Raw genomic sequence first — 22234 nt, forward strand, 5'->3', positions numbered from 1 at the left:
CCGTCGCGACGTCACTTCCTACTGACAGCTCGTACACTTCCGGAAGAAGCAGAAGACAACAGTAGAAAGTCGCAGCTCGATTGCGAATTGTGTTAAAACATAAAACAGACACAGACTTGTTTGAGTCCAGTCTTCCGATGACCGATGACATGGTGAGCAGGACGCTTATTTTAACGTTGACGACACGGGACAAATCAATAGCGACCGTATTTGTGGCCGTTCAAGTTAACGAACAACAACACGACAGCGGCGGAAAGATGCCCTGTCACGACGGATTTAAAGTCCGACATAGACATATCAGTGTGTTTGTTTTATTAATCAGAGTTTTGTGTTTTTGTTCCGCAGTTTTCCTTCCACGTCTTCGACCACCCGATGTCTCGAGGGTTTCAGAACCGGTTCTCCACCCAGTACCGCTGCTACTCGGTGTCGATGCTAGCCGGACCCAACGACCGCTCCGACGTGGAGAAAGGAGGCAAAAGTAACCGCTGTTGTTAGAAATGTTGAAACACAGGAGTTAGATTGTTTGTTTGTTTTGTGTTGGATATACTGAATGATTATAACAAGCTCATTAGAAAGTGTCAAACTTGGTTCATCATCAGTCCTCAGTGTTTTTCTCCAGCAGCCCTGATCAGTCCTTTCCTCTCTTGTTCAATCACTCATATGAACACCCCCCCCCCGACAGTATTTACATTTCTTCCTTTCAAAGGTCTGCAGGGGAATTCATTTAAAAGTGCACACTGATTGTGATGTCACTGGGAACAGGAACTACCGTATCAGTAATCAGACCTGCTTTCTTGTGTTGTCTACTGTTGAATTAGTCAGTTTCTTATGTTGACTTATGTAGAGCTTTGTCTCAATGTCTAGTGCTTACTAGTGCTTATTGTGGATCCAAGTTTGACAAAGGTTCATCAGTTCAAGCTCGTTCCCACTTCTAAATGCCTTTTGATCAAATTTGCCACAGTGTTGACGGGTGCGATAAGTTTTATTGGAGTTTCTCTGTAATTCCCCAGAATAATGGTGGTTTGGCTTTTTGTCATAGATGCACAGGAAAGGTCTATCAGTTAAGCCCATAAATAATAAAAACAAGTGGACACGACTACATCCCTCAACTACCTCCCAGATGTAGGAGTGTGTCAGACTAAAACCATCTACTGATCATCTACTGTTAAAATTCACTTATACCTGTACTTTATGTATTCAGTAACATTTAACTGGCAGGGATGGTGTTGGGATAATCTTGTTTGTTGCCTCAACTAATTTATTTATTTCTATATTTCAGTAATAATGCCACCTTCAGCTCTGGACCAGCTCAGTAAGTGGAAGCTAAATCAACTGTATCTTCATTGTAAAAGTCCTGAATGAACCTCCCATGATTATAACCTTTCTCCTCCTTTTCCTCGTACAGGCCGGCTTAATATCACATATCCAATGCTGTTCAAGCTGACCAACAAGAACTCGGACAGAATGACGCACTGTGGTGTGCTGGAGTTCGTGGCCGATGAGGGAATCTGTTACTTGCCACACTGGGTGAGAAACAGTAACAGGTTTAATGCCGGAGTCACAGAGACTGAGCTGTCTGCTGGAGCACTTAATTATTTGTTGCTTTACTTTGTTTGCTGCAGATGATGCAGAATCTCCTGCTGGAGGAAGGTGGTCTGGTCCAAGTGGAAAGTGTTAACCTTATGGTGGCCACTTACTCAAAGTTCCAGCCGCAGAGCCCCGACTTCCTGGACATTACAAACCCCAAGGCAGTGTAAGAAATATCAGTTAAATGTACCTATTCTTCACACTTTGTGTTTAACTAAAGTGATTAAGTAAGTTGTCACTTTATTACAGACTGGAGAATGCATTGAGAAACTTTGCCTGCTTGACAACTGGCGATGTCATAGCTATCAACTACAATGAAAAGGTAAATTAATTTATTCAAATTGGAATAATATTGGATTATGTTTTTGTCTTAATTTTTGTCCCTGAATACCACTGCTAATAGATTCTGTGTGTTTGTTTCAGATATATGAGCTGCGAGTAATGGAGACTAAGCCAGATAAAGCAGTATCCATCATCGAGTGCGATATGAACGTAAGACCCTTCATATTATCACAGACAACAGTGAATTCATCTGTTGAGTTCACTGCTTTAAATGTGTTGTGACTCTGTTTCTCAGGTGGATTTTGATGCTCCTCTGGGATACAAAGAGCCTGAACGACGTCCTCAGCACCAGGAAGAACCAACAGTAAGGACCAAATCTTAAAGGTACCTGTACATTTTGTGCTCTGAACCATTTGATCAAACAAATATATTCACAGGAAGAAGAAGCAGATCCCAGCAGTTATGCTGACATGGACTTGGGATTCAGGGTGAGTAAATGCTGCTGTGGGTTAGAGACAAATAAATGTCTTCATGACTACTGATAACTGTCATAATTTGAGCTAATGTGACTTCTAATTTGTTTCTTATACTCAGGCTTTCACTGGCTCTGGCAATCGTTTGGATGGTAAAACAAAAGGGATTGAGCCCAGCCCGGCCCCTCTTGACCCAAGTGACATCAAAAGGTGAAAAGATTGTTCAGTATTAGATAGATGTAGACATGAAGTGGCGTAACAATTAGATATCGTAACACAATGGTTTAACTTTTCAACATGATAACTCTGCAACATGCTTTATTAGACAGTAGATGGTAGAGAGGTGACAGGAAATAAGGGGAGAGAGAGATGGGGATTGACGTACAACCCAGGTCTAAGGCTGGACTCAAACTGGGGACTTTGAGGCCACCAGGCCACACTATGTATTTTATGTATTTATTAGTCTGTATTTTAACATCACTGAACATTGAACGCTTCCACCAGTGTTTTAGTCTTGAATGTAAAATCTTAAACTCTAATCTTTCGTCTCACAGAGGCATTCCCAACTATGAATTCAAAGTTGGCAGGATCACCTTCATCAGGAACTCGAGGCCTCTGCCCAGGAAATTTGTGGATGATGTAAGAAAAGTGAAGGATTGTATCGTACATTTGTTAATATTTAGGTTGTATGTTGCAGTATTTACAATTTTAACTACTTTTAAATCTCTTTTTTTAATCCTCTCAGGATGACGCCTTGAACAGATTCATCGCCTTCTCCGGACAAGGACAGTCACTACGCAAGAAGGGAAGAAAGCCTTGAAGGATTTCAAGTGGAGAGACTGGCTAATGTGCACAGACTCAATATATCTATTGTCACCTTCAACAGCAAAGTAAAAAACCTGGCCTTCAGATGCATTGGAGTTTTCTCTCTGTCTCTTTTGAAATGAGAGTGTTGCTGCTGAGTTGTGATTGGATGTAATTAAACCTCTGACGGTAATATCTTGCTCAACAGAAGCTGAGCTGTCAGTTGTAATTTGGTGTTCACAGGTCCAGGGTGACGGATTTGAGCCAGGCATAATAAATTATATCACCACCAACACAAAGAAGTGAAGTATTGTTGTAACGATAGATACAGATTTGAATTACCTTTTAACTTTGAGCATATCCCCCCTTTTCCACAATTGTTCAATTTTTACAATTCACTTTAAATATACTGTTATTCAGACTCCCATTCTTATAAAGCAAATTGGAGCAATAATATCTCTATACTTTTGTTCTTAATTATAAAGAATTTAATTTTATGTTTGAGGTTTTTTTTTTTTTTGAATTATAGGGATAATTTGCAAATGTTTTCCTTTTTTTCTGGTTTATTTATAGACAAATAAAGGACTGTGTTTTGAAATTAAATAATTGTAGCTAATGATTATTTGTCTTAAGCATGTAAATGAATTTTAATGAGACTGGAATATAGAATATGTGTCTATGGTGTTATTATTATAATACTAATAGATAACTGGACAAAAACACAAGGAGCCAAGAATACATGTCCATATTTGACCAAAACAAGTACTTTAAATAAATTTGTCACAATACATTTAGGATGTTTAGTTATTGTGCTCACCTTCAGGCATAGACACTTTTATATTCTTGTTTCATTTTGGTGAGTCTTTTCAAAATAAGTGCTGTGAAATTCTGCGGTAGCGCTTTTATTGTGAAATTAACTCGAGCCGGAAGTGTTTTTCCAGTTAGCTCAGCTCAGCTAGCGATGGACCTGTCTAGAGAAACATCGTGGAGGGTAAATTATCTAAACATTATATTGCAAATTACAAATAACGTCCATGATAAAGTGTCTATTTGCGTTGGCATTCATAGTCCCGAGAAAGGGTAAAGAGTGTCAAATGTAAACAAAATACGTATCAAGGTGATTAGCCGCTAGCTACCGTAACCTTAGCTACCAATGTGCGACCGGGAGGTTTTAATAGAAAGTCTCAGTTATTTATCTGACTCATGATTTGTTTTTAAATCGAGCTAGCAAGCTTAAAAAAAAATAAAAAAACTACATTTAATAATAGATAAATGTAACTGCACATTAGCCACCGAGCAAACTCTGGTTCATCTAAACCACAGTGACCTCAGGGAGGTGCTGTCACACTACTTATTATAGTGTTTCATCCAGATGTAACCTGAGTTGGGTTTAAGTTTAAAAAGTAAATAAAACGAAATAAAACATTATGAAATAAGTAGCTACTCATATGAATAATATACAGAATACATCATCGTCATCTTCAAAACAAGGTTTATTGTTTTGAAATGATTTAATCCCTTAAAATCGTATAAATATCCCACAATAAATTCAACTCCAGGTGTTTTTGTTTCATAACGGCCATTGCTATGCTGCCAATTATAGTTGTATTTATTTTCTATCACCAGTTCTTGGTCATTTAGAGTAAACAGTCTTGAATGAGGGTTTAAACCTTATCCTGCTGCACTCCTCAGGTTGGATGATGATAGGTGTAACCAGGGAAGTTGAAGTGATGCAGTCAATCACCAGACACACAACAATGGAGCGGGGGGGGCAATAATATAATTTGTATACTGATTGTTGTTTCTGTTCGTACAGACACCCCGGTCCTGTGATGATTATTGGAGTGAATACAAACATTGCACTAGCATGTGGAATAATTTTCACCACTACTACACGTACGGCACCTCCCCATCTTGCCAGCAGTGGAAAGAGGACTACCAGAACTGCAAGGAGTGGGAGAAACACAGGGGTGCCCAGGCCAAGGTACAGCTGCAGGAAGTCACACTGTTAAAATAACTAAACTTGTAAATCTGACAGTAACCGAAGTTTCTGAATGTCCTAATGAATACATGTAAACACTTTATATGAAAAGATGTCGTTGAAATGAAATTGTGGATTGGATCTGTATTGCAGGAAGCCTTGCGGACGAGTGAGAGGAACAGAGTGGCGGCACAGAGAAAGTTCACTCCAGTGTGGGAACTGAGGCGGGAGCCTCCCAGAGACTGGCACATGCCCCTGAACCAGGAAAAGACTCAGGACTCGTGAACCGCCACTGTTGACCTGCTGTCTCTGTTCCATAGCGGCCATAGTGAAATGAAGATTCAAGATTCTTGTCACTTGATGGACTTGAACAAAATGCTGGAGAGACTGGTCATCACTCATTGTCATCTCATGTTGTATTCAGTGAGCTGCTGTATGAAAACAGATGTTTGATGGCATTTATTCAACCAGTGAATTACAATATGATCTCTGTGAAGGCAGTATTATTTCTGCCGTTCATAAATAATTAATTCTCCTAAGCTTGTGTAAACTGAAGCACAGAGGCAGATTTCACTCACAGACTCTCTGTAAATGAATTTTAATAGTAATTTCCTTGTTTAATGTAAGATTGGGTCAAATTAGGCAATGGGTACATTTTCATAATGTGAGGATCTGTTGTGCATTGTTTTAAGGGTTGATGCTGCACAATAATGTACTTCAAACTTTATACAGATTATGTTGCATCAAACAGGGGAGTTGGCCTTAGTAAGCCTGTCAACATTTCCCATAACTCTAACCCAATAACCCAAGGCCAAGGTAAATGTGCTGTTTTTGATGCCGTAAATGCTCCATGATGAATATATATTTATGTATATTATTTATGCATTAATATGACAGAATTCAGCTTTACAGTATAAACCCAAACAGAGTTGTGCATTAGCAGTTTTGCCTTATGTACCTTAAATAACAAAATGTTAAAAATTATTCTGAACAAATAAAGCACATTTTTATTATCCATTTTCACCTGTTTTATGCAAAGATGTGACAAAAACAATTCACTGCAGAATTTCCATGAATGCTGTTCCATTTGATAAAGAAATGAAACAATGAGGTGACTGTACAATTCACGAAAAGAAAAAGATGCAGTGTCCTTCACACCTACACGTGCAGGCTGTTTTAAAGAACCATGCACAAACAAAGACATGAAAATAAATGACAATACACACAGGCTTCACCCACAGCCGTTCCCTGTCCATCACTGTGTGTAAACCTTAGTGATGTTGTTGTATTTCCCATCAGGAGCGTAATACGTGGCTTTTGGCGGTGTGTAGGCAAGACCTTCACGAGTGAAAGGAAACAGAAGGGGGTCTGGCTTCAGCGCTGCCTGGTACAGCTCCTCAGACTCTAACTTCAGCTCCTGCAGCGCCTCCCTCTGGGCTTCTAGAGCAAGTTTAACAGCCTTCATTTCGGCCATATGCTGCTCCTGCAAGAACAAAGACAGACAAGCACTTCAAATATAGTCCACTAAGTGCACATGATGGGGAGCACGGGTCAGAGGCAACATTTTTTTTATAAGAGCTTAAGTGATGGAGGTGTGATAGGTAAGTGGTGACCTGTTTGTATCGAGACCAGTCCTTCAGCAGCTTTGCTCGACGCTCGCTTTCTTCAAATGACAGCCTTGGTGGAAAGCGCTGCCTTTGTAAGAGAATAATAAACACCAATTTATAGCACTTCAGAAAGTCAGTGAGCAGCAAGGAAAGAACAAAGGAACAGTAAGTCAAAGACGGACTAAAGATACACAATATATGTATATTAAAATTCGTCATTTAATGTTGCTAAAACATTCTCAGTTTTTACTTCAGCCTAAATGCAAGACGCAATCAGTAAGAATATTAAACTTGACTAAACAATTTGGATAAAGTGGCTATCAAAAGTCTGAGCGCGCCCAAAGAAATGACTTTCACACATCAGATAAAACACAAACTAATGAGTGTTTTGAACTCTGATGTGACCTGAATCTGGATTCAGTCTGGTCCCTGAGTTTGGATTTCCTTCTGTCATGTTATGTAACACAGTGTTTACCTCCTCGGATTAATTCAACTACAAATGACAGTGTGGACAACAGTGAAATGAGCTGTACCTTGTTTTGTCCACGTATTTGGCTTGACTGAAGTCCTCTATCGGGATGAGCTCAGGTGGAATCTTCTCCAGCTTCTTCACCTTTTTTTTTAGCCTGTCTTTTATCAGCTGATCCTTTTTTGGGTCCACTTTCTTCTTCTTTTTGGGCTCCGCTCTTAAATACAAAGTATAGCTCTATGTCAGCGTGTTCAATCACAAGATATATCTTTAAACAGATCTGGGAAATATAATAATATATGAGTATATTATGACATGAAACTCTATATTTTCTGGGAATTTAGTTGTCATAATGATCTAAGAATGAACAACAAATGCCATCATATTATTTTACAGTTCTAGTTAGACTTGGCAGTAACATTAAATGACTGTTTTCTCAACTGAGTTTTCTTAAATTGTGTGTCAAGCAAGGTTGAACACACATTTATGACTTCATCAGTACCATCTTGCTCTGTTTTATGCTTTATCTCATACCCGTGGTGGATTCATTTGTTAGGGGACCTGGTAAATCATTTGTTTTTGGGCTTCTACTAGTCCAGTCCCCTGTGCATTGTTAACAGTACTTCACAACCTCCAAGTCCCCATTAAGTGTGAGCACACACACATATCTAGACACCAATCCATGCTTAAACAACAGCGGCCCCTGGTTTCCTGTTCCACTTTATTTACTGAACTGGTGTTAGACCCATAAGAGAATAAGACTTGAATACACATCCAATAGCCTCAGACACAACAATTTAACTTGGTGTTGACATGATGGGCAGAATAAGTGACAAAGTAATAATCAAATAACTGACAATATGAAATCAGTGAAAAATAAACCAAAGATCATACAGGTTTGGCACAGCGTCCCTATGTGCGACAGGACCACTATATTAGCAGTTAAATGATGGTTCAGTAAAGTTAATATCACAGATGAGTGATCAATCCACCAGGTCTCAGGTGATCATACCTGAGTGGAGCAGATGTCTTCAGAGTCATCACCGGAGCAAACCAAGGACTCTGTGCAGCGTGGCGATGTTCTCCCAACAGGAAGCTGAAAACAAACAACACCCAGCAAACACAATACAGGTCAATGTGGACTGGTGGAGGGTCCGTCGGTGTGTGGACGGATCCAGCAGCACCTGAATAACCTTATCCCGCGTTAGCTCCAGGTAGCAGGCTCCTCGTCGGCTCCCATCGTTCAACACAAACTCACCTCGACGACTGTCCGGACACAGCCCTGCAGAGAGCGCGACACACACACAGCGACATGTTTCCACTGCTCGTTGTTTCCCTTTAACCTCAGGGACAACACGAGTGTTCACATGTAGCATTTAGCTACATAGCCCTTCGCTTGTCCGCTGGCTTTGGGCGTCGCGGGGTGATGACGCTGTAGAACGCGGTCGCACTTTCGCGCAGAAAATATTTTAAAGACTTTTAAATATAAAATAGTTTGTAAATACAATATATATTAATTATTATTAAGACGTTACGAAGCAGTTTTATTTCACCGGTTTAATAATAATGCTTCAGTTTAAATGTATTTGTGATATTTTTGTCGAATCTCATTGGACGAAAGTTGTCGGCTGCATGATTTAGGGGAAAGGTCGCTGCTGTGTCAGGTTGGTTGTTATATTCACCGCCGACTCAAGAGGTGTTACATATCCGTGGAAAGGTTTGATCCTGACACTGCTGGTTTGTTGAATCGACATCATGGCGCTTCTCAGAGGTAAACAAACACTTTTAAGTTCAGCAGCCAGTAAAGCAGACAATACAATACAATACAATACAATACTGCAGCTGTACTGCTTTTAGAGTCATCAATGTCAGGGATAACCTACATTTCTTTCTCTTTGTGTTACAAGTTTAGCATTATCAGTGACCTTTAATGAATGACTTCACTGTAAAGTCGAGTTTATGTAGAGAAAAATATCGGGAGAGTTTTAAATCGATCACAGCGTTAATTAGGCGAAAGGTGACAAGATGGTGTCAAGATTATTAACAGCTGTCTGTCGACCTGTCGATCTATAAGTGCTATTATTTCAGTGGGGGAGAAAGGACTCACCTTCCTTACTCAAGTAAAAGGGCTAATACCACATTATTCAAATACTTGTATAATTTTATTCAAGTAAAAATGTATCAAAAGCAAAAATCAGGACTGCGCAGTGACCTAAATAAGTGTATTGGAGTAAAATGTACCCTCTATCATTTAGTGCAGTATAAGTAAGTAGTATAAAATGGACTAAAGTGCAAGTAACACATACCCAAAAATACTTTAATGTAGTTAGTTCCCACCACTGATAATCCCTTCACGAATACTTCCGCTCTTCTCTCATTTTGTCCATTTAGTTTCTGGTCCACTTGGTGTTTTGGTGCACTTTTCTCATACAAAGTAAAATCTAATAAATTGCACGGAGTCTAGCCCTCCAGCACAAGTCAGGTGTTACAGTAAGGTTGGTCACAAAACAAAAGCTCAGTGCAAAAGCAAAGGCAGTTCAAGGCATCATTCACCTCCTGACATGCACGTACTAGGGGCTGGTCAGAGGTTCAATGTCTGATTAGAAACTTAAAGGCATATCAGCAAGTTTCAAGATAAGTGTCATGCCACCAGTGAGTTGTTTATTATGAAATTATAGGAGCACCTTAATCCAGAGATCTGTAGAGAGAGAGTGAGAGAGAAGGTCAAACGTGCCCCACACACCATAGCTACTAACTGCCTGCACACGGCCCAAGAGGAGAGGTAGAGACCCTGGCGCTGTTGTCTGAAGATTCATTGGAAGCAGTTACAGTTTTCCCTGATTGTCTGTCTGAATAAATCATAAAGGCCACACTGGCTCTTTCTAGGCTTGATTTTGTGCGTGTAAGCAAGCGTGTGACGCAGAGCTTGTGCCACCTCCACCTCCTATTTTCTGAATTTAAGCGCCAAACTATTAAAATGATACATATTTGGTTACATATGAACAATACATTTCTCTACTGTCCCATCTTTGTGTCCCAGGTGCTATTTTTATTGCCCTGGGACAATAGGACATCCTTAATTTCAAGCGCTGCTCCAGTTCGATCCATATGATGTTGTTTTCACTTTTTATACTTTATTTTCTGCATCTCAATGCACTGGCTGTGTCAAAATAGATGACCCAGTACCCCCTGACGCTATGATCTGGCTGTGGCTCTGTGGTGGGTGGTTTGAAGTCCTTGTCACTGTACTAAAATACTCTGTTTCTCTGCAGGTGTATTTATTGTAGCTGCCAAGCGCACTCCGTTCGGTACCTATGGTGGCGTGCTGAAGGATCACAGTGCGACAGACTTGGCTGAACATGCAGCCAAAGCTGCCCTGGCTGCAGGGGGCGTGGCACCAGAACTTGTAAACAGTGTCATCATGGGAAATGTCATGCAGGTGCCTAAAATCCAACAGATCAACAGCCACATTTAACAGATTGCAACTATCACCACATGAAAATACATATGTTATGTTAACATGCTTATTTGTGTTCTTGGTTTCATTTGTCTTTATGTACCCCCCTGATTTCAGAGCTCAGCTGATGCCCCATACATTGCTCGTCATGTGGGTCTGAGGTGTGGTGTTCCCATCCCAGTGCCTGCTCTCACTGTGAACAGACTGTGTGGATCTGGTTTCCAGTCCATCATCAGCGGTGCTCATGTAAGCTCTCCACCAAGAGTAAAAAACATTGACAGAAATACAAATGTAGAATAAGCTATAGTATTGTACTTGCATGCATACTTTATTAGGTACACCTGTACAGTCTAATGCAACTATTCTGCCTACCTTCATGAAAATTGAACATTATGAGCTTCATAAAGATAGATGTTGTATTTAAGTGCATTAGATTGTACAGGTGTACCTAATAAAGTGACTTTGACTGTGTATGTGTCACAAAGAGCACAGTCCATACATTAGTAGTTAGTACTACTATTAGTACAATATTTTACATCTTTTGTCTTGTTGCTCCAACAACAAAAACCTGTTGCTTTGTGTGATTGTAGGAGATTTGTCTCAGGGAGTCAGAGGTGGTCCTGTGCGGAGGCTCAGAGAGCATGAGCCAGGCCCCGTACGCCGTTCGCAACATACGATTTGGTACAAAGTTTGGATTGGATCTCAAGGTTCGGCTTCTGATTTTCCTTTTTTTCTTTCTAATCCCCAAACACTTGACATAAATGTTATGACTATAAAGGCGGCTTGCTGTAAACTCCAGAAGCTTTTGACACAAAGATAAAACCTCTCTTCGTCTGATCGACAGCTGGAGGACACGTTGTGGGCGGGCCTGACTGACCTGCACATCAAAATCCCAATGGGCATCACAGCAGAAAACCTGGCTGAGAAATACCAGATCACACGAGAAGACTGTGACAACTATGCGTACCAGACGCAACAAAGGTGGAAGGCAGGTAAGACGGGTTTCATTTTGTGAAGAATATCATATTTTTGGCATATTTTACAAAAACTTAAAGGGAGACAGTAAGATGAATAACATTGACTTACCATCATAATCTGAACAACTAATAAGAGGAAAAAAACTAAGACAAAAAAAAGAAAATACACAGGAATTAAAAAAAGAAGAAAGGAACAAAGGAAGCCAGCCATTAGCAGTTAGATCAGTTCATTATGCTAATAGTTAAACTGTTTTCTATTTACAGCTCATGAGGCTGGTCACTACACAGCAGAAATCGCTCCCATTGATGTTAAAGCGAGGAAAGGCAAGGTGTCCATGGCTCAGGACGAACACCCTCGTCCACAGACCACACTGGAACAGATGGCCAAACTGCCTCCTGTCTTCAAGAAGGGAGGGACTGTTACTGCTGCCAATGCGTCGGTGAGTTGGCACCTGAGGTGATACGTTTATTTATTTCATCTTAGTGAATGTCAAACAGGTGGTCTGTTTTACCTCACAGTAAACAGTAAAAATGTTTAATACTTCAAAATGTCCCATTGCTGTTTGAGTGGAACACAGTAAAATATTTTTTGATATAAATATTGTACAACTATACTTCTATCATGAGAAGTGTTATTAAATGTAACGCTCTCTTCCTGATCTCCAGGGTGTGTCTGATGGTGCTGCTGCTGTGGTGATTGCAAGTGAAGATGCGCTGAAAGAACACAAGCTCACTCCACTGGCCAGGATTGTGGCGTATCACGTGTCCGGCTGTGACCCTAGCATTATGGGAATTGGTGAGTGACACCACTGTTGTGGAGTAAAAAATAAACTGTTGTGTTATTTGACATGGTTTCTTATAGTGAGGACTTTTGGTTTCATTAAATCCTTTTAGGTCCCGTCCCAGCAGTCACAGAAGCTCTTAAAAAAGCTGGTCTGACTATGAACGACATGGATCTTGTGGAGGTTTGTTACTAATGAAAAATTGTTTTATTATTTTAAGACTTAATCAGTATAAAAACCAATACAGCAATCTAAACAGTACTCAAAAGTTTACTTATGTAAAAGTACAAAAGTCTAATGATCATCAAAAGTAAAAGTATTTGCTCTGTAACTGATATATTATTATATATTATACTATTAGGTTGTTAATGCTGCTGTATTAATGTGTAAGTAGCATTTACAGTTGAAGCTGGTTTAGGTGGAGCTAGTTTTAATTACCATGTCTATATAGTTGGTAGTTTAGTCTAGATACAAAGTACTACGGAAAAGGACTTCTCTTAAATTCTTTTTGTAAAATATTGTATAATTTTTCCTCTTTTTGGGCCGCATTTAAATAATGTGAGAAATGTAAAGTAGGGGAGAAGTTTGGTGGAACTGCTAACAACTCATAGACATATGAATCATGACAAGGCGACCTAACTAAATGCTACTCTTTTGTTAAAAGTCACAAGCCTAAAACAGGTTGTAAACAACTGGTTTAATGTTTAACATTGTGTTGTTCTTGATATAATATGCTTTTTGTGAAATCTTACTGCAGCCATCAGATCAATGTAGTGGAGTAAAAAGTATAAAGTAGCTTAAAATGGAAATAATCGTAAGGTAACTTTTTAAAAATTGTACCTAAGTAGAGCATTAGAGTAAATGTACGTAGTTATTTTCCAAAACTGCATTTCACATATATTTTGATTTATTCAGGTAGTTTTTACTAAGTTGTGTCTCGGATGTAATTTTCTTTGCACAGGTGAACGAGGCTTTTGCCTCCCAGTACCTGGCTGTTGCTAAGGCTCTTGGTCTGGATCCAGAGAAAAGTAACGTTAACGGTGGAGCTATCGCCCTCGGACATCCCCTCGGTGCTTCTGGAGCACGCATCACTGCCCACCTGGTCCATGAGCTCAGGTAACGTACATGTATAATATATAACAGCGGAGACATCGCACATTCAGTAGCTTTGAATAATGAGCTTTGTGTTTTCTTGACAGACGACGAGGAGGCAAATATGCCGTTGGCTCCGCTTGTATCGGTGGCGGTCAGGGCATCGCCATCATCCTCGAGAAATACTGATGAAGCTGCTGCCAATATTAGTAGAATTCCTGTTGAAGAATGTCCTGCACCACCGTCCACTCGTATAACGTAACATACATACATACACATGCTAAAAAGAGATTTTTTAAAAACCTTTCACATACATATAAAACTGCAGGTGTTCTCTTGACGTGAGGCACTGCTGCTCTCCCACAAAGAAAACGAACCAATTTTTTACTGTTGTTACTTCTTTCAGTCTATTTATTCAAACATGTTCAATAACTGTCTCAGTCCACTGTTGCCTTGGAAGTCCTGTGAAGATACAGAGCGAACTCATATTTCTGTGCTCGTTGTACCAGGGTGCAAGGGACTGTTTATGTATGTGCCTCAAACACAGAGCTAGGTCCCTGGTAACATTAACACATGTAGCATATTATTAACTCAGAAAGTACAGTTGATGTTGGGTTTAGTAAGGTTTAAATGAACTCTGATGTTTGCCTTACAGTCTCCTCTGTCACTCCATTACCAGGGAGCAGTATGCCAGAGAATATGTCTGACCTGTGATGGCTCCAGCAAAAAATTATTTTGTATTTCCGTGTGAAAGAATCTCAATAAATAACATTTTCAACAAAAACGTTTTTGGAAATTTTCATGATCAGCCTTTGACAGCAGCTTATATGCAAATATTATTTTTCTTGTTCAGCAGGGAATTAAGATTTAACAGCCAGTACTGGTTATTACTTTTGTTGTAATATGTTTTTTTTCACAATTAATCTAAAGTTTTATGTCTTAAAATGTATTTTGTTTGCTGGTAAGGGGCCCTTGGTTATTTTGTTTCATATGTTCAAAATGGTTTTAGAAAAGCTGATAACATACAACATAGTGAAAGGATTACTCAATGGATGGTATTTAATATCAAATATTCATGCATGTAATGTCAGTAACAATTTTTGGATCATCACTCCCTTATTTTTTTTACAACAATGCAGAAGATTGAGTCTGCTATTGATGTGTTACTTGTAGCACGGACGGTATGCATAAAGATAACAGAAAACATTAAATGGAAGAAAATTGATAAATTAAGTGTTTTAAAAAAGAAAATATAAAATGCGCTTCACAATATGCTCTGCTGTTACATTGTTTCAGGATTTTCTTTTTAATTTCAATTTTTTTAAAAGACCAAAGTTAGAAACATTATTTGTTGTTCTTGAATGAATATATTCCCATAAGCTCTAGACAATCATTAATTGTTCTATTTATTGCATTGGCATATAGAAACAATAACATATATAATATTTAAAGAAACAAATATTGATTACTAATCAAAAAATAAAAAAACACAATTGTAATAATTATTTAATTTCTAACGTGAGAATAAACGAGAAATACGTGAAAGACTACAAGTACCATCACATCCTGGAAACACGACGCAATTACGTCAACGTCATCGTGCAGCGTCCTTATATGCGTCACTTCCCCGGATGTCGGTCTTTTTTTCATAGCAAAGGTAAGACAGCCTTGCTTTCGTGTTACTGGAGGAATCAAATCTGATTTCATCTGCGTTACAGAATAAAAAATACAGTCTCCAAACATCAGGAGACGAATCTGTACATGTAGACGATGCGGTGGACCCAGTTATTACCTTGATTCGTCCATGATGTTTCTGTAATATGAAGAGTTTGTTGTGTCGGCGGTCCTAGGCCGCCGGCTAGCCTTCGTGCTGTGTGTAACGTTAGCTAGCTGGCTAATAGAAACGTGTAGTCCCGTTTGCCCGTACGGTTCCGCTGACACATACAACTAGAGTTTGTCTTCTAAAACATTAAATTGTCATTTTGACGACGCAGGTGTTTAGCGCTAGCATGTAAAGCTGCTCTTCTGTAGTACGTCGCTAACTGCTAGCTAACGTTACTTGTCATGCCTCTTATGTACTGGAGATGAAAGTGGTGTTTAACCCTCAACCGAGCTACTTTAGTACTTTACAGCACGGTTGTGAGGTTTTCTGCTCTTTACCAATGTGTTACGTTGGATGAGTGTTACCTGATGTTTACCAATACCAGTTCAGATTAAGATCAATGTTCAGTAATCATTGGTACAGTGGTACTGGTTCACACGAGAGCCGCAGCACCATGTTGTACAACAATAAACAGCCGTTTACAATAAACTCTCTGATAAAGGCTGGAGCATTTAGTTCTTGAGATTATTGAACATAAACCACAATAAATAAATCCTGACACTACAGCCCAACATTGCTGCAGTTTGTATACTAACATCTGTATTATTGTGTGTCAGATGGCAGAGGGAGACCAGAAATCTGCCAAGAAGAAGCATGGCAGCCGGAACCCGGTTCTGGTCCGGGGGATCGGCCGCTACTCCCGTTCCGCTATGTACGCCCGCAGGGCCATGTACAAGAGGAAGGCCAAGACCACTGAGACCAAGGTGAGGGCAGATCCCTAAGACCTTACAAAATGAATGATAAAAGAAGCCATGTGCACACTGCACTGGTTGGTTGTGTCTTGTTTTAAAGATTTGATCTTGTTTCAGATGGAGAAGAAGCTGAAGGTGAAGCCCAAGGCCACAGTTGTCAAGACTGTTGGAGGAGACAAGAATGGAGGCACCCGCGTTGTCAAGCTGCGCAAGATGGTGAGAAATGTGTAAATTCCTTTTGTGTAATATTATTCTTCCCTTCAGAGTTTATTTTGCTTGATTTAAGACAGTTGGAACTGTAAATTACATTATAATTTCCCTTCAGGGATAAATAAAGTATTTCTATTATGCTGACACAGAAATTTAAAGAATGTGTAGTGCACACATTTATACAAATCCATAATGTGTTCCTCCTGTGAAGTACCTCGTAACCTACACTATTACTGAGGGTTTTCAATCAAAAGTATTTATTGTGAGCATAAAGGGTGCGCAGAATTGTAATGTCACAGTAGGGGACAGTAAGTCAGTTCCCATCTCATTACAACATGTGACATTGGCTGATTCAGTGCTGTCAAACTGATTTTAAATTGAAAACGAATGCACTTTTTTGTCTGTGCATGTCTTCCACTGGATTTGCAGCAAACCTACAATTTAAAATGGTGATAAATATTGTGTTCCTGCTGTAGCCCCGTTACTACCCCACAGAGGATGTTCCCCGTAAACTGAAGAGCCACGGGAAGAAACCCTTCAGCCAGCACAAGAGGAAGCTGCGCGCCACTATCACCCAAGGAACTGTCCTCATTCTGCTGACTGGTCGCCACCGTGGAAAGGTGAGAATAATCTCGAGCATGTCTTGATAATATGAATATTCTCATTGATTAGCAGAAATGATTGACACACACAGCTGAGGCTGAACAAGTGTCTGACCGAGGGAACAGAGTGCTTCTAGTGTGTTGGAAGAACTTTGGTTGAATAATATAGATGGATGGATGGATGGATGGATATATAGATTTTGTACGACAGGGTGCAGAAGTAATGTTAGGACTGTTTAATGGAATCTGATTTTGAGGAATAAAACAGGATCATCTAATTAAGCTTCATATTGTACAAAACTTGAATTACTGATGTTGAGACGTTATCTAAATACACAAGCTGGGATCCAAATGTAAACAAAGGATATCTCCACCAAGATTTTTAAGACTCGGAAAGTCAGTCTGAATTTATTCCTATTGATTGACCAGTGGCTTATGTAGGTTTGTCACTGGACAACATGAGCTATGAGATGGTGTTAAAATGTTTGTTTACATCTTTCTTTGGAACTCGTATAGTCAATTATGTTGTGACAAAATTTTTCAGTTGGACGAATATACACTACAATGCATTGATACCATCAAATTATTACTGTTTGCACTTTAAACATAAATAATTGCATCTTGGCGATGTCCATGGTCTGGCAGATGTAATCAGAATCAATACTGATTTCCAGTTTTATGGGTGAACTAGTAGTTTAAATCAGGATAGTTAAACATTTTTGACAATGGAGTACAATTTTACATTTGAAAATAGACATGTCATAGCCTCCATTATGCTCTCAGGAGTCTTAATGCAGAAAATGAGGGACATGGCCATCTTATGCCATTCATCTTTGTCCATTAATGTCATGTTGTTTTAACACAACACTGGCAATATATTTTGTAATCATGGTGGATTTGTTGTCTTTCCTGAACTGAGATACAACTCTTGGCAGCATCAGAGCTGTTCATCACAATCAGTTTTACAATAAGAGCCATAGAACACATTATCAGAAGATACTGGCCCTGCAAATATCAGTGGTGCATCCTTTACTGTGCATGAAAATAGCCAGCATGCTGGACATATCACTATAATCACACCCTCGGCACCACAGACATTGTCCCTCCCTCCCACACTCAAACGCTACATGGGCAAGTTATGGAAGCATGCAAGTGTGCCCACACACACTTTGAGCAGTGGCTGACCTAAATAATGTTTCAGCTATGAAACTGACAGGCAGAGAGCACTCTTGATAAAACAAGGTGTGTGTCAAGTAGGTTTATTTTTCCCCTGTCTAAATAGGTTGGGAGTGGATTGCAGCTATTAATTTGTATGTGTACAAGACAAATTAATAGCTGCCTGTTTTTAGTCTTTTCTGAGCTCATTACTTCAGTTGATTAGCTGCCCATTTACTAACTATTTAATGTGTTTGATGAAGCAATTGGTAGCCTTGTATGCAAACTCTCAATACATTAGCTTAATACTAACTGTACTTGTCTTTTTGTTTATTAGCGTGTGGTGTTCCTGAAGCAGCTCTCAAGTGGTCTCCTGCTTGTCACTGGTAAGGATGATTGATTTTACTCAACAGTAATGCACACAATGGTAGAATCATCTGTAAAGTAGTAGCATTGTCAACAAGGTGTTGGAGATCGTTATAAACCTTTTTAACATTTGTGTTCTCTTGTTTGTGTACTTGTAGGCCCTCTTGCCTTGAACAGAGTCCCCCTGCGCAGGGCTCACCAGAAGTTTGTCATCGCCACCAACACCAAAATCGACATCTCTGGCATGAAGATCCCCAAAACTCTGAACGATGCCTACTTCAAGAAGAAGAAGCTGAGGAGGCCCCGTCACCAGGAGGGAGAGATCTTTGATACAGAAAAAGAGGTAAACTACCTTGGATATTGCCTAAAAATACACTACTGTACACAATTCGACCAGTTTGATGGGACTTGGACTCCCAGGTGTGAAACCTGACTCACTGGTTTTCTTCTCCTCTCCATTTGCAGAAGTACCAGCTGACAGAGCAGAGGAAGGAGGACCAGAAAGCTGTTGATTCTCAGCTCCTGCCCCTCATCAAGAAAGTACCTCAGATGAAAGGGTACCTGCGCTCTTCCTTCTGCCTGTCTAATGGTGTCTACCCACACAAGCTGGTTTTCTAAATGTGTTGTAATAAAGAGTACCACCGTCTTTTGCCCTCTCTCGCCTCATTTGTGCCAATACATAGCGTGGATGTTTCCTGTAGACAGTCATTATCTTGCAGCCATCCTAGAAAGATAAAATAAAATGTACTTCTACAGCTGAAATGCTACGTTGTAGTGTAGTACTGGTGAATTCACCATTATAAGGTTTTATGGTGCCTTGTGCTGAAACTATCCTTTGCAACTGACTACAAATGAACATCAGAATAAGCTACAAGCAGCATTCAAGGTTAATGATTCTCTGAAAAAGAGCTGCCTGCATAATGCAGTGACTCAAATCACATTGAACTTCCTGACCTCAAAATATTGTTCGATGCCCTGTTCCTGATGTGACAGTGTTTCATACCCATTACTTGACTTTACACATACAGTGGCTCAGAAATGTCAAATATGCCTGTGAGGAGTATATCTGCACTAAGCTGGTGACTTTAGCTTCATAAGTTTATTCCATTTTGTCATGTTAATAAATAAATGTATAAACATCAGGACATTTATTCGTACATCTTATTACATGAGTATCTGGTCATATAGAATTATAAATGTAATGGTTTGATTATAAGGCAGGTGTATAATGAAGCAGTGCAATAAAATGACCACACCAGGCATTGGACCCAGACAGCTTAAAAGCTACGCTTTAATTAAAAAAATGACATGTCTAATGTAACAAGACAAAAATAAATACAAGTGTTTCATCTCTTTAACATGGCCATGTTTTTTTATCCTCAAAAACAGAACAAAGTAGAAAGCAGCACAGAAAAAGGCAGCGGCCCCTTGCCAAGGAATGATAAGTGCCTTTGTCGAGTCAGTCAGTACTGTACGTATGGTCAGCTGATGTTGAGAAAATGCGTTCCCTCAGCCGGACTTGAACAGCAGAATGGCCACCTGACCCAAGTAGAAGTAAATGAAATGCTTGGTCTCATGAGTCACGTAGCTGCCAAAGTTTCTCCCAACGATGCAGTGCCAGGTCGGGTTATATTTCTTGTCAAACTCCTGTGTGGGACAAAGACACATTGTGTTCATCAAACATTTGTGGAAAAAGATTTTTTGAAGTGTGAATAAAAGAAGAAAATGTTACTCAATGAGGTATATAGTATAGTAGATGTGGAAGAGTAAAAACAAATGACAAACCACTATTGTCATTTGCCAGGTTACATTCTGCAATCATGAGATTGTTGTGAAGTCGTATCTACAGTCAGGCTCTGAGAGCCAGACACTTTTGAGAAGTGTGTACCTCAAGCTTGAGCCTGGTGATTTATTGTGACAACACTGGAGTCTGGGATTTGGGCCATTGATATTTCTAAAATATTGTCTACTTAGATATTAACAGCTAAATTACAGTTTACCATAAGTGGCCAATTTTCTAGCCAATTTGTTTTGTTCTAGCTAGTAAAATTAATGAGTTTTGCTGCTCATTTGATAATATATACTTTTATTTCTTTTTTCCCTGTAAAATCATATTACCAGTTTTGCAAATATATGAAATATAAACTTTGACAACTATGTCAACATCACCTATCTGTAAAAACTTCTCCAGTGAAACTGGAAGATATACACTCTCAAGATTCAGCTATACCCAAGTTTTTAAACTGTTTCTATGACAATTACACACCATGGTTAGCCCCCTCCCTACACTGAGCAGGAATGCCACTATGGAGATAAAAAAATGTGGCCTCTGCAGGACGGTCAGTACGAGTGGAACAGGTTTCCTCAGGAAGACTGGAAACAATTGCAAATACCAGACTGGGTGTGTAACATATATGATGCACAGGATGGTTGGTCAGTGAGTGCAAAATGGTTGCAGTCACACCAATGCAAAAATCTGCCCATTTAATAACAATATCAGATGGCTCACTAATCAGTGGGTTGAAGTTACACTCTGGAGGGCTCTACTTTGTGAATTGGTCGGAGGTAAAGATGTTGGATGCGTCAACAGTGTTTTTTTTTTACCTTTTTGATGTATGCAGCGATATCTTTCTCGATGTTATACTTCTCCAGGGCCTGTGTGGCACACTCCACGGCGTCCTGCTGCATGTCCTCCGACATGTCGGCATTTTTGATCACTGCCTTCCTTTCAGACATGGTTGCCCTGGGAAACCAAAACACAGCGGAGGATTCATCATCTTCACAGGCGCATTGGCACACACACACACACACACGCACACGAACACGACACACACACACACACACACACACACACACAATGCGATCGACTCTAGACCCTGAGCATCCCAACAGTTTTCATCATCGATCGAGTTAAAGGGTGCTGTGTGGACAGTATAAAGGGTCAGGTCAGCCAGTACAGAAGAATAAATGGGTAGTTAGTGACGAAGCTATCGTTACATAATAACTGACACATTATATCTGAACTAGCCGTTTCCACAAGTGTTGCATAACAACTTCCATCAGCTGCGAGCTCGCTGGATGCGCGCTCTGCGTAGTTTCTATGGATACGCAAGACATTCGGGGTTAACGTCTCAAATTTACCTGTTAGCGTTAAATATGAGGCTGCAAAATTACAGCTTATTTCTCAACTATCTACCGTTAGAAAGTAGCGGGAAAAAAACAGGCTTTATCTGCTTTAACGTGCAGTAAACATCCAGTTCTCATGATAATATAACATTTGGCATTAATAGTAAGTTAAGGTGTCACAGGGAGATGGGTTTACAAACAGCCACCACTACATAACGTTACATATTCGATTAACTAGCTGTTGATTAGCTAACGTTCAAGCGCGATAACTAGCTGCTCATTCATCCCGCAAAAGGAAAAAAAAACACCGTCTAACAGTGAGCGGAGATGTTGCCGTATAGATAACACTTAAAAGAGAATAAATAAAAAAATCCTGTTATTTGATGCATGCCAAATTCTTAAATTTACCTTCTAGTCTCCCGTGTACTGTTTGGCTAGTTTTAAAGAGACGACCGCTCCTGTAGTGACAACTCCCGCGAAGTGGTTGACACAAAAGTAATGTGGGTGTGTAGCGGTAAGAGACTGCTGCCTTGACGTCTTCTGATTGGTTGATATTAATGCATAGGGTGCTGTCATTGGCTCATTCAGGCCTATCTTTCTGGTGTTTCTGCTTGCATTTTATTTCAACCCATCATGCTTTGCGACATGAATGTTGCCGGGGCAACCGTTGTAAATAACTTGCTCGTGGCC

The 22234-nt window shown here is 39.8% G+C and overlaps 6 protein-coding genes across 6 annotated transcripts; 4 read left to right on the plus strand and 2 right to left on the minus strand.

The window, feature by feature from the left end:
• Positions 1–14: 14 nt before the first annotated feature.
• Positions 15–3752, plus strand: ufd1l (ubiquitin recognition factor in ER associated degradation 1). The gene is made up of 12 exons (XM_051423539.1): positions 15–152; positions 346–478; positions 1280–1312; positions 1406–1527; positions 1623–1753; positions 1837–1909; positions 2011–2079; positions 2165–2233; positions 2307–2357; positions 2464–2552; positions 2897–2981; positions 3088–3752. The coding sequence occupies exons 1-12, from the start codon at positions 138–140 to the stop codon at positions 3160–3162; spliced, it is 945 nt and encodes a 314-aa protein (XP_051279499.1). The 5' UTR covers positions 15–137; the 3' UTR covers positions 3163–3752.
• Positions 3753–4034: 282 nt separating this feature from the next.
• On the plus strand, positions 4035–6140 carry cunh22orf39 (chromosome unknown C22orf39 homolog). The gene is made up of 3 exons (XM_051423558.1): positions 4035–4137; positions 4963–5130; positions 5281–6140. The coding sequence occupies exons 1-3, from the start codon at positions 4108–4110 to the stop codon at positions 5410–5412; spliced, it is 330 nt and encodes a 109-aa protein (XP_051279518.1). The 5' UTR covers positions 4035–4107; the 3' UTR covers positions 5413–6140.
• mrpl40 (mitochondrial ribosomal protein L40) lies at positions 6109–8643 on the minus strand. The gene is made up of 5 exons (XM_051423551.1): positions 8462–8643; positions 8216–8299; positions 7268–7420; positions 6741–6822; positions 6109–6610 (listed from the first exon to the last, which is right to left on the minus strand). Exons 1-5 carry the CDS (start codon positions 8515–8517, stop codon positions 6383–6385), a joined length of 603 nt encoding a protein of 200 aa, XP_051279511.1. The 5' UTR covers positions 8518–8643; the 3' UTR covers positions 6109–6382.
• Positions 8644–8819: 176 nt separating this feature from the next.
• acaa2 (acetyl-CoA acyltransferase 2) lies at positions 8820–14295 on the plus strand. Its single transcript, XM_051423520.1, has 10 exons — positions 8820–8974; positions 10476–10642; positions 10778–10906; positions 11251–11367; positions 11505–11652; positions 11902–12077; positions 12304–12433; positions 12532–12602; positions 13381–13535; positions 13619–14295. The coding sequence occupies exons 1-10, from the start codon at positions 8959–8961 to the stop codon at positions 13698–13700; spliced, it is 1191 nt and encodes a 396-aa protein (XP_051279480.1). The 5' UTR covers positions 8820–8958; the 3' UTR covers positions 13701–14295.
• A 1504-nt stretch (positions 14296–15799) lies between these two features.
• Positions 15800–19064, plus strand: rpl6 (ribosomal protein L6). Its single transcript, XM_051423542.1, has 6 exons — positions 15800–16097; positions 16203–16301; positions 16772–16915; positions 18390–18438; positions 18577–18761; positions 18884–19064. The coding sequence occupies exons 1-6, from the start codon at positions 15951–15953 to the stop codon at positions 19034–19036; spliced, it is 777 nt and encodes a 258-aa protein (XP_051279502.1). The 5' UTR covers positions 15800–15950; the 3' UTR covers positions 19037–19064.
• A 616-nt stretch (positions 19065–19680) lies between these two features.
• dynll1 (dynein, light chain, LC8-type 1) lies at positions 19681–22078 on the minus strand. The gene is made up of 3 exons (XM_051423560.1): positions 21953–22078; positions 21023–21161; positions 19681–20065 (listed from the first exon to the last, which is right to left on the minus strand). The coding sequence occupies exons 2-3, from the start codon at positions 21152–21154 to the stop codon at positions 19928–19930; spliced, it is 270 nt and encodes an 89-aa protein (XP_051279520.1). The 5' UTR covers positions 21155–21161; positions 21953–22078; the 3' UTR covers positions 19681–19927.
• Between the last annotated feature and the right edge of the window lie 156 nt (positions 22079–22234).

The sequence above is a fragment of the Dicentrarchus labrax genome, unplaced genomic scaffold, assembly GCF_905237075.1.
Source record: "Dicentrarchus labrax unplaced genomic scaffold, dlabrax2021, whole genome shotgun sequence".
Lineage (NCBI taxonomy): Eukaryota > Metazoa > Chordata > Actinopteri > Moronidae > Dicentrarchus > Dicentrarchus labrax.